Source organism: Cylas formicarius, unplaced genomic scaffold (assembly GCF_029955315.1).
Source record: "Cylas formicarius isolate icCylForm1 unplaced genomic scaffold, icCylForm1.1 PGA_scaffold_4__25_contigs__length_36172078, whole genome shotgun sequence".
Taxonomy (NCBI): domain Eukaryota; kingdom Metazoa; phylum Arthropoda; class Insecta; order Coleoptera; family Brentidae; genus Cylas; species Cylas formicarius.
In genome coordinates this window covers 30,429,714-30,442,152 of record NW_026844334.1, presented here as the reverse complement: position 1 = coordinate 30,442,152, position 12,439 = coordinate 30,429,714, and the positions used below count along the sequence as shown (strand labels likewise).

General features: G+C 34.6%; 1 protein-coding gene and 1 long non-coding RNA gene across 3 annotated transcripts in view; one reads left to right on the top strand and one right to left on the bottom strand.

The window, feature by feature from the left end:
* LOC132700427 (uncharacterized) overlaps positions 1-789 on the top strand; it is a 29,075-nt gene extending 28,286 nt beyond the window's left edge. The window contains exons 2-3 of the long non-coding RNA XR_009618641.1: positions 421-500; positions 660-789. This is a non-coding gene — a long non-coding RNA (uncharacterized LOC132700427). The remainder of the gene's footprint in view (positions 1-420; positions 501-659) is intronic.
* LOC132700417 (gamma-aminobutyric acid type B receptor subunit 1) overlaps positions 1-12,439 on the bottom strand; it is a 476,519-nt gene that overhangs the window by 22,034 nt on the left and 442,046 nt on the right. The window contains exons 13-15 of one of the 2 annotated variants that reach the window (XM_060667722.1): positions 5,022-5,246; positions 4,830-4,967; positions 353-902 (exon numbers count right to left, since the gene is read on the bottom strand). In XM_060667722.1, the coding sequence (XP_060523705.1) occupies positions 660-902; positions 4,830-4,967; positions 5,022-5,246 (606 nt within the window). In that variant the 3' untranslated portion in view covers positions 353-659. The remainder of the gene's footprint in view (positions 1-352; positions 903-4,829; positions 4,968-5,021; positions 5,247-12,439) is intronic. The other variant, XM_060667723.1, reaches the window with a different exon arrangement.

The following is a 12,439-nucleotide window of genomic DNA, read 5'->3' as shown; positions in this document are numbered from 1 at the left end:
GCTTTCCACTTCTGGTTGTTACAAAATCTCTAGTTACGTAGAGATTCTGAATCAACCGCGATTGTTTGGACCTCCAATCTCTTTCATAAAGGACCAAATGCTATGCTGTCAAACACAGAATAAAGAAAATATATACAATTACCTATTGGATGTAGTGGTGTGAAGTGGTAATAATTAAAACATCTTTTGCAAGAGTTGAAAATTAGGAAAACAAAATAAATAATATATAGGGTTAAATCAATCTGCACCTTATAGATGATCTCAAAATTTTGTCTGCAGCATCCCGAAAGCATTCAAAGTACAGAAACTAGACGAAAACGGGACACGTTGTACAATATCAGTTTTGACTTACCAATATATCACATTTTTCAATACTGGATTGTCTACTAATGGCATCAATATCGAGATGTCTTTTTCTAGGAATACTTGGTTGATGTACAAAGCGGGAACATATATTTAGCGCAGAATTGGAGAGACTAACAACTGCTGAAATTAGATTGGTAAGCCAAACTTATCAAGGAGAAACAGCAAATGGATATTAGCTAGTTCTGGAAACAATACACCACCTAATTAATGGGTCTGGGTGGTTAACATTATATATTAAAATTTATTATTTAATTTCTTTTCCTGTTTCGTTTACTCGTAAGTTTTCATTGCAGTTAGAGGTAACTGTCACTAAACTCTATGTCCGACTGGCTGCATCTAGACGACCTGGTGTACACCGAAACTCCACCGCCGAAGGCGGAATCCGAAGTACCTGCGTCAGTAATAAAATCCGCCACTATCAGCGTTTCCTTACCCTGCATCAGCAATGACGTGTGATGTGTTATCGCCTTAGCACCGCAGCTTTCCTTCTCTCTTTCTACCAACCTTTCCCTCATTAGTTTTATTTTCTCTTCTTTCTGCAAATGAAAATATGTTCGTTGAACTATGTTTGACATTACTTTTTATTCTGTATACCGGGCGACATAAAAAAGTAGGAACACTCCCAAGCTTTAAATGAGCAATTTATTGATCGATGCACTTCCGCTTTTAAATGGCACACGCGATCTATACTTTTGCATTTTTGGATTCAGGACTCTACGGGGGAGAAGATCTTTTTTCATAATATTTTTTCTTTTCGGAAATGTTTGTTTTCTTCTGAAAAGGAAACTTGTTCCTACCCAACTGATGCCAAATAGCATTTAATGTAATGAACTAATAATTTATTGGGGTTACCTATTTTTTTTCAAATAGCACCATAGTGCGAGAACACTTTTTAAAGTCTCAACTTTTTTTGCACTGTTTTAATAACCAAAATTTTGATTTAAAAAAAAATATGTTTAAAGAATGGAATAAATATGTTACATAGCTCCTTGATCTCTAGTAGTTTTTCGAAAACGATGTTATTTTAGGTTTAGGTTTAGGTTTAGGCAAAACAACAGGATCTATAATAAAATATGGTATTTTCCATTTCAAAGTCCAGAGTCGTTTTTGGTTTCCCGTGGATTTGGCAAAGCCAAATATGTAGGCAGTATACAAATTGTCTGTCCTAACTAAATAGGTAGATTAAATCAAATGTTAATTTGATAAAACACAGATAACTTGTAACGTTTTGAAAGGCTTATTCAAAGCTTCTTCAATGTCATGCTTCAGGAGATTGCAGTAACGCTGAAAGTTAAGAGAACCATTATAAAAAAGGGCCGATTACATGTGTTTCCAAAATCCTAACGCAAATATTAAACCCAAAACGATATTGATGTCTACATATTCGATGTACTTGCCCAATAAAGACCCCACAAAAAGACGTACCAACAACGTTAAAAAATGGCATATACCAGTATGTAAAAAAAAATATTTTGTCATTTTCCTAACGCGATTATGTCAGCGCGTACTACACCAAAATAATAAAAAATGCTATTTAATACATGGTGTAGTTTTTTTCGTGGACCATATAAAAAAATCAAGTTGACGGCGGTTTCGCCAAAACGAAACGTCGTACTTAAAATCTCTCAGCATTATCTTGTAGACCTCGAAAAGTGGTAACTAGAAAGTGATTTTTATTCTGTTATATCTTTTTAAATAACTTGAGAAAAAAATAAAGTTAAGCGATTTTTTTAGTTTTGTTAACAGCACGTCATATACTTTTAAGTATTGCAACTTTTTTCTAATTTAACGTATCTCTTTTGATTTCCAGCATTCCTTTGATACTATATATCAACTAATTTTCAAGGCTCTATGTTGGAGAGATTTACTTATTTATGATAATTAATTAATTAATTCCTAGATTCATAAAAAATAAAGCAATCAATGCGCAACTAAATTTTTGTATAAGTTGAAAGGATCAGTGCTAGAATTAGTGAACTCGCTCTTTCAAATAATGCAATTTCGATTAAGCATGCGTGTTCATAATTATGGAAATTAGTCTTAAATAACATAACATAATAAACTGACATCTCAGAACAATACCGATTGTGTGTGATTTGTTTACAGATTACAGATAGGCCTTAATTTGCAAAAATAGGAAACCTTCTAAGCGACCAAAGCTTTGTCAAGGTGGATACTTAAAATTGCAAGGTACTAGAACCTTTATTAGTTCGTGAATTCAGAAAGTTAGTTTTGGTTAGGCTTGCTAGGCAGGGTTGTTCCTTATGAGGACGACACACTGATTGTTTTTGGTGATTTTTCTTAGATAAGTATGAAGGTGAAAATGGAGAATGGTTCAAAAATTCTAAACATTTTTTGGACACTTTTAAACTATCCCCTAGAATGAATATAACTGATTATATAGCCTTTTCTTGAACAGGGAAAAATCGTCCCAACGTTTCAAAAATACATATTGACACTTTAGTAGAACCAACTAAATACTTGGGAACGATGGTTGATGAAAAAATCAGACCTTTATTACATACATTTTTTATGTTACGGGAATTACAAAATGCTGTAGTTCAAATTATCTTTAAAAGACTGAAATTTTGTTCTAGTGCGTTGCTTTATGGTACAGATATTTCCAGGCAGCCACAAGTCAACCATCATTATGAAACTAGAGCTAATATTTACAGAAATGTTATTCAGGGCCAAAATTTTGTAAACTGCTTCCTCTATGTGTAAGAGAAATAAAAAAAAAAAGATATTGTCTGGAGAGGTCAAAAACTATATTCTAGCAAACTCTTCCAGGTGTGCTTTCTTTTAATCGTCTTAAATGTTTAGTTTTCAACTTTTCTTTTTTTTAATTCTTTCTCTTTATTTAGTTATAAATAGATATTGTACTTTTTACAAAACTTCTGGATTCATCCTGTGTCGGTTTTTGCTGAGTCGAACTTGCTAACGTTTCTCCAATCATCCTGTTGGCTTTTTCAGAGCTTGACTCGCATTTAACTCTGTACCTGCTTATATATTGTTTGAGGGGGCGGAGCTAAATGACAGGCATAACACCGTCTCGGATGACTAGTTCCCATATTGCATATTGAAGACCTGAGTCGCGGTTAAGATTGTTGTGTTATTTATAGATTTTCGTTGATATTTATAGATGGAAGGTGTCGAGAGCTTTCTTTTCGAATACATTCGCGATGACTGGTGATAGTGGAGAACCGATAGCTGTTGCCAACGTTTGTTCAAAAATTTAACTGTTATAAGAAAAATATGTTCCAGACAAGGATTTTTCAATTAAGGTGAGAAGGTTTGATTCCAGATTCGTGAATTTTAATATATCTGAAATGATAGTGAGAGTTTCAGGAATAGGAACTTTAGTAAAGAGGGATTCTACGTCGAAACTAACCAGAATATCTTTTGTATCTAATGTAATGCTTATTATTTGTTCAATGAAGTGAAACTGACAGTTTTGCTTTGTGAATCTTTGGGAGTCCATAGAAATGAGGACTTTTAGAGTCATGAGGGGTGACAGATTTTTTCACGGAGTCTGGTTAGACATAGATGGCGTAGGATCTTTTTTAAGTTGACGATATGATCCGTCTGTAAGAATATCTTGAATCTTTTCTTGATACTCATTTGTGTGTTAGGTTAGGGTTAGGGTTCAGACTTTGCAATATTAAATTTAGGAGGTTTTGATTTTTTAATAATTTTTGCTGTTTCAAGTCGAATTTCGTCAGCTGTTTGAGATGGCAATTTGTTTAGGATAGACTTTTTTGGGATAATACGAAGTTGGAACCTTTCGAAAGAACTGATTTTTCCGTTTTTTGAAAGTTGGTGAGATGATACATTTATTACAGTGTTTGGTAGTTGAGAAGAGTTTGATTATTTTCCTAGTGTAGCCAAAACCGACGCAGCAGGAATCCAGAAGTTTTGTAAAAAGTATTACAGTAGCCTGTGGAAGTTTCTTTGAAAAATCAAAATATTGTAATAATAATAATAAATTAAAAAAATACCGAATTGCAGACGTTTAGATTCTCAACATTATTAAAGGAAAATTATAGGTATCAAATGAAATTAAATAATGCCTGTCTGTGAATTAGCGAGAGCACAATTGAAATCGGCGCATCCACAATCCCCAACTTTGAAAAGCAAACCAGCAAAATAATAAAATTGCCTTGAAGGCATAGCCTAAATCATCCCGCATTTTTATTAAAATCATGCCGTATCGCGGAGATTGGGTCATCGATTAAACAATCGCACAACTTTTCCGATCAACGTTTAATAACCAGAAACAAAATGGCCGATTGAATTTGTAACTCATTAAACTTTCATGGATCGAAAGCAGTTTGAATGAAACGCGACGGTAAAATTTTCTCCTGGTTTCAATTTGAATACATTAAACACTGAGTCGTCTCGGTTTATTTTGCTCCCACCGAACAAGTAATTGCCATTTGCACGGACGAACGCTAAAAACTCACCTGGGCTATAAGTCGTTGTAACTCCTCGTTATCGCTCACTAGTTTTTGATATTTTTCTTCGTCCTCTTTGGATGGCCTCTCATCCGGATTATATTTGCTTTCAGCCTTATCGCTCGATCTACTAATTACAGCGATCACCTACGAGCAGTTGAATGGAGCGATTTGTCGACGTTGATGTTATGGTGTAATTACCTTAGGCAGAAATATGAGAGCCATGCAAAGAAAACAGCAAAAAGTGATAGCTAAAGATACGAAGGCAAAACTGGCGTCTTGCTGGCTAGAGATCACCATCGTGACCGGCGCGGTGATTAGGCACAATAGTACTACGTTGTAGATGGTCAACGCGACGTACTGGGAGTCGTTTATTTGTTTCACCTTCAGCGATCTCGTTTCGTATGCCAGGAATAATCCGAAGAGCTGCAAATATAAAGCTTCAATGACACACGAATACAAAGCTAGAATCACGAAGTCAACCACGGTAATCTATAAGGATCTGCTTTATCCCATTCCCGTCCAATATTTACTTGGCTGGACTGGAGAGCAGGACTGATATTATCCATTGTCAAAAAAGGAGTACATTGGAGTGAAGGAACTATAGACGGATCACCGTCACAGTCAGTCAGTATCCAGATAGTATGATCGAGTTCCCAAAAATTGTATAGGAACAGATGAACAACATTGTTAAAACTCTTATTCAATGATAGAGAGAGAGAGAGAGGTAGGCAAGTTTACCTAACTTTCATAGATGCACGGAAAGCTTACGACATGGTGTCACTAGGGAAGTTGTGGTCTCCAATGCGTTAAAATACCTTGCCTATAATGAATGGCTCAGAAACCTGAGAATTAAGCCTGCCTACTGCTGGCTGTGGAGGTGGGCTACTAAAGAACCAGCAAAATAATATCCAGACTTTACCAGGTTGGAAATGAAACAGTAAGGTGATCTATGGAAGTGGCTGGAACTATAATGGACCCTATAGAATCCAAAAGACTAAGTCCATTCGCAGATATGCGTAGATTCTGCACTTGCGGATCGAGACCATTTTCAGTTTATTACTATTCAAATATTTGAAATATTTCCGCAACTAAACCCCCTATGTAACTGGTTGGCAGGGGAGGAATTATTGTTGACTATGAAGAAAAACGTCTCAACAATAATAAATATTCTAAATATGGTATGGTATATTATGGATGGTACATTTTCCTATTCATTAAACTTTGGCAAAAATCGGAAGCATTATCAGAATTACGAATAACTATGCATTTGGCGTATTATTTTTAGAAATTTTGTATCTACATTTTTGGTTTAATGAAATAAACATAATTAATAATCGCTATATTATCATATGGTTGGAGCGCAGCAACAAGAAAGAGTTTTTCTTTATGCCTTTAAAAAATATGTTACAAATTATAATATATAAGTAAATAAATATAATTGGCAAAATAAATAATAACTAAAAGTTCAGGTTTCCCATGACAATTGTTTCGACACTGGTGTCTTTATCAAATGTGAGAAAAACACGGTGTTGCCGAAACAATTGTCATTTGAATATATATAATTTCGTGAAACTCTGAACTTTTAGTTCTTATTTATTTTGAATAATTTTTGCACAAGTGCATTATGTGATACATTAGCAGAGGCCCCGGCAAAATCTGATTGAATAACATCAATTTAATTTTTCTTGTCCGATCTTTCAGCAAAATCTTTAATAATTTTTTATGTAAAAAACGATGTTGCCTTGTTGATATTTTGTGTTGCACATAAGTGTGCATGTATATATGCCTCATGTATTCAAATATTTTAGCGGGACATGAAAGCACTAATATAGGTCTTTTTTAAAAGCTGCCGCAAAATATACCACTGGTTTATTTTGAAATTTCCAATGCCTGAATTACGGCAAACACAAATTTTATTAAATTCATCGTGCGTTAATGAAAATAAAATATCTATTTATTTGTTATCCGGTCCATTCTCCAAAACGATCAACCCTTGTTGTTGCCCCGAAATTAAAATTCTCTATAGCAAATAATATCCTGTGTACTGCATCCGACATTTGATATATTTATTGTAAATTGCGATTTCTGTACATAAAAGTTTTTAAGCCGTGTACTCGGTATTTGAAGTTCGACTCTCACCATTGCTAAAGGTTTCTTCTCAAAATTTCGGAAGTATGACTGCAAATCCGGTTTTTAGATTTTTTACTATAAATTTCAACCGAAAAAGCTCCGTTTCATAAACGAAGGGAGACAATTTGTATAAAAAATCAAGGCGAGATAAACAAAACCTAAAATGTTGTGGCTGGATTTGTTTCGAATAATTTTAAATTTTAATAGAAAATTGAACAATTTGAACTAAGCCGGAGGAATCATAATTGACGCTGAGAGGAGAAAGAAGATTTGGAAAACATATCTGGAGAATTTATTCGATTATGCACGCAAGGAACAACAGACAGCTGAAGGTGAAGGGCCGGAAATTCTGGTTGATGAAGTGAGAGCCGCCATCTCAGAAATGAAGCCATGAAGGGTAGCTGGATTTGACCAAATACAGACTGAATTCATAAAACTACTGAATGAGGATAAAACAAAATGGTTGACTAGAAAAACAGGGGAAATTCCAGCAGACTGGTTGAAGTCGAAATTCATCACACTCCCTAAAAAAGCAAGTACGAAAACTTTTAGAACAATAAGCTTAATGAGTCATCTCTTGAAGTTATTTTTTAAGATAATACACAAAGGAATACATAGACTTTGTGTAGAATAGATTGCACCAAAATCAGTTTGGATTTGTGAATGCCGTTGGCACAAGAGAAGCCCTATTTGGTGTTCAAGTGCTTTTTCAGTGATGCAGGGACGTCAGCTGTGATGTGTTTGCTTGCTTGAGAGATAACCAGAAAGCATTTAACATAGTCCAACATGATAAAATGGTCAACATACTAAAGAAGATAGGAGTGAATCTTAAAGATTTAAACATAATTATAAATTTATGTTGGAACCAGACGGCAGTTTTAAGGGTTGACGGCGGGTACACAGAACAAATAGAAATATTGCGAGGGGTAAGGCAGGGATGTATTCTATCCCCAATCTTATTTAACGTGTACTCAGAATACATCTTTACACAGGCACTTGACAGTATTCAAGAAGAAATAACCATAAATGGTGCTAAACTAAATAACATAAGGTACGTAAATGATACTATAATGTTTGCAGATAGCCTTCAAGGACTACAAAAGCTAACTGACTGAGGCTAGCTCACAGCACGGGTTAGAAATAAATATAAACAAAACCAAACTCCTTGTAGTAGTAGAATACAAAGAGTAAAGCAGTACATATACTTGGGGACAACCATAAAGGGCCGCTCAGTATTTATTAAAATCAGTTCGCTTTTTAAGAGTCACAATCTGTCCTTATACATGAAACTCAGACTATTGCGTTGCTACAACTTCTCGGTGCTTCTGTATGGCGTAGAAACTTGGACACTTACTAAAGAAACCACCAAGAGACTGGAAACATTTGAACTATGGCTGTACAGGAGAATATTGAAAATATATTTGACACAAAAAATTACCAACAAAGAAGTATTGTGTCTTATGAAGAAAGAAACAGAACTGCTTGGCACCGTAAAATGTCGGAAAATTAACATTAAGAAAGCACTTGGTTAGCAGACCTTAGAACGTGGTTTAACAAATCATCAGCAGAACTTTTCCGAATCGCTATCAACAAATAGCCATGCTGATCGCCAACATCCGGAATGGATAGACTCATAGACACTTCAAGAAGAAGAAGATTGTGAAGATAAAAGGGCCCCTAGAAGAAGAGTCTTTCTGAAATTAGTTAGTTAGTCTGTCATTGTCGCCATCACATGCATACGACATGTTTTTGGATATTTAACAACCTTAAGTTTTAGGCACTTGGTTGTCACTGTTAGGGATAGTTACGATAGTAAGTTTCGGATAAAATCAACCTTTACTATTTTTACGACGGAATTTGAATATATTAAGACTACCAACTGACATAACCTTAAGAAGTCAGTGAATAAAGACATTTCTTAGGTGTAGATTGTCCCTGTGACCTACCCACACTATTGGTGATGTCAAACATGACAAGATGCTCGACGTATTAAAAAAAACTGATGACCGAAAAGGTTAGAAGCAGAAATAAAAAATCAAAGCAAAATAAGTAATAAACACATTCAAGATGACACATGAAATAATACAAGGTAAAATTGAAGGTAAAAGGTTCCTGCAAAAAGATCAAAGAACATGAATCTTTTTAAGACAGCTATAAAGGGTACCTTCTTTTTAAGCATACGATATTCAGTGCCGTAACCTACCCACTGATGTGATGAGGCTGGAGACTTTGAAGCATTTGAAACCTGGTCGTCACAAATAACGCTCTCTAAAGAGTGCACAAAGCAAAATGAGGAATAAACAACATTTAAAGCGTAGAATAACAAGATAAAATTGAATAAAATGAAAGAAGACCGAAGAACATGGGACTGTATAAAGGATAAGGCACAACAAGAATATGACGCAAATTATTATCTAAACCTCCCCCTTTCTCCGATGTCATTTATCCTCCAATTATAAGTAACATATTAAACCTCTAAATATCTAGTAGCCAAATGATTGGGACAGTAAACGAGCCCTGAATGTATTGTTCTCTATGTTTTCAGGTGTTAGGGATTAGAGGATAATAATACATTCAATGTTCACTGATTGTCCCTAGGTTTTCTTCTACATCAATTAACGAAAAGGTGACCGGCTTATATATATATATATATATATATATATATATATATATATATATATATATATATATATATATATATATATATATATATATATATATATATATATATATATATATATATATATATATATATATATATATATGATGACACTATATTCCGGGATATCATCCGTTCGCTCGTTGAACTCCGACTGGAATCCTGCATCCGACTGGAATCCTGCAAATCTTGCATCCGACTGGAATCCTGCAGACGTTTCGCCAAAATCTCACTTGGCATCTTCAATGCTCGCGCTCCGAAAACACTTCGAACACAGTGTTCGAAGTGTTTTCGGAGCGCGAGCATTGAAGATGCCAAGTGAGATTTTGGCGAAACGTCTGCAGGATTCCAGTCGGATGCAAGATTTGCAGGATTCCAGTCGGATGCAGGATTCCAGTCGGAGTTCAACGAGCGAACGGATGATATCCCGGAATATAGTGTCATCACATTTTTCCATCCGTGAATCAATACGTGAGAATATATATATATATATATATATATATATATATATATTGTATAGTTTGAGAAGAGTATCTGATTGTTCCATATATTTAGGTTCATTAGACGGGGGGATAGTTTTTCCGCTGTTATCATTTAAAAATCCTTGTTCATCTGTTTTAAGTGGTAATAGTTTATAGTAGTTCGGCTGGTGCTTGTGTCGCCATCTTTTATACTCTTGAAAAATGTGCTTTAATTGATTACTTTCGCAAAGAAAATATTTATAATAATATAATCTCGAAATGCTGGAAGATTGCCCAGCTGCCAGAGTTGTCAAACTGTTGCCAAACTAGTTATTTAAAACTAGGTTCGAGCACAGCAAGAATCGCTGCGCACACTTCAGAGTAAGTTTTAATCGAATGGGTCTAGAGATATCGCGGTGACAAAAGATCAGTGGGTATCAGCTCATTCTGGGCAAAGTCGTGGTTATAAAATATTATGCATGTAATCTCGAGCGTTTTTTGGGTTGTCTTCTTATTTTTTTCAGTCAAAATATCAAACGTTTTAACATATTTGTGTTAAAAACCGAATTTTGAATGCTGCGAAATAAAACTGTAAAAGGTGGGAATGCGTAACGTAAAGTCTAACTCCTTTATTGAACTTCAGACCGTGTTCTGTAATTGATGTGGATATAAAATGGCTTGTTTGTTTTGTAGGGTTCAATCAATTTTTATTTCGTCGTTTGAGTTTAAATGCTTATTAGTTTTCTTTAACATTGTAACCTTTTTTCTACAAATAGAAATAAGACGCTTAACAGATGTGTTGGTGTTACCTTTCAGTTAGGATGAAAATTTGTCTCAAAATTTAATTACATTAGTGGTAAATAAGTAGAGTTTTATTCTTTCTTTAGCATTAGTTGTATTTTTTTTTACTATAGCCTTAAGGGTAACGACCCTACTTAGCAAAGTATTAACAGGCAATGTCGCTAAAAAGCTTTCACATTTCGATGGAGTATTAGTAATTGGTAAGTAGTCTTTTCCAAGTCAATTCCAAAGGATGGAATTTGAGTGTTAAGTAATAACTGTTTCGGATTGATATAAAGGACCAGGCGCACTTAGAAAGCAGCCATTATTATGTTTGTAAAACTATGCTGATTTGTTCCAAAGTGTTGTCGGAACTATCCCACTCATCATCGTTTGCTGGAATGTCGGATGTAAAGTTTCTAGTCTTTGATGCGAACATTTGCAGGCCAAGATGATTCAAGCATCACGGGATATGCAGAGAGTTGTGACAATCAAAAAGTTTAGTTCAAACTCTAAATTTCATTAAACAGGTTTAGCACAGCATACAAAGAAACAACATTTTGTAGTGGTTGGTTTTTCATTGTTATAAAATGCTTTCGGAGGAACGTTGTTCAACCACAGCTAAAAATACTAGGGGCTTTTGTTTTTGAAATATACGATAACGCTACCTTTTACAATTATTTTCATGTTATAGAAAGTGTCTAAAAAATAAATTAGAGGTTATGCTATTTACAATTCGTTTGGATTCCTTCTGCGTCAGTTGTTTATAACATGTGGCTGAACTTAGATTTGGATTTGGATTCGGATTTGCGAATATTACAGTGGACCAGTTCGTTATTTACCGTAATGAAAAACACGTATTCCTGTGGAAATGCCGGGAAATTAAGCACGGAAATATTGCAAGGGAACTCCCAAAAGCCATATTCAATGTTGCTATACAGAAAGTGACCCCGTTTCCGCTCGGATCACCCCAAATAATAATTTAATTAATATTTCGCAATCTCGAAAAAATCTGACGTCCCGAATGCTCAACCAGACCATTGAAGAGCCACTTCGGGGAGCTTCAAAATGATGTATTAGCCAACCATCTTGAAACCGTCGGCAATGTATAAAACTACCCCCAATTATGAAATACCAAAAAGTTAGTTACATTTATTTCTTAATCTCAAAAAAATCTTTTTGACTCGAAATTTACTCGCAAAGACCATTCATCGATCATGCGATATTCAGGACACTTTCTTAATTTTATTTGTACTTTTCATTTTTATATTTATTTAGGCGTTCATTAAAAATTTTGTGAGCTTTTTTGATTAATAACAATTTCAATGTTTCATTGTAAAATATTTCCGCTATAGGAAACGCTAATATTCGACAAGGGACTAAATTCTGTAGTTGATGCCGTTTAGAGAAACAGGGTGTCCCATTTAAAGAAAAAATCGTTGAATCGTTTATGGATTACTAGCAATAGTTATCATGCTCGTTGTACAATTTCTTTCATATAATTCAAAAATAAAAAGAGACAGGCATATACACCTTTTTAAAATTAACTTAAAATTAACCATAGCAGTCAAACATGACAAAATATA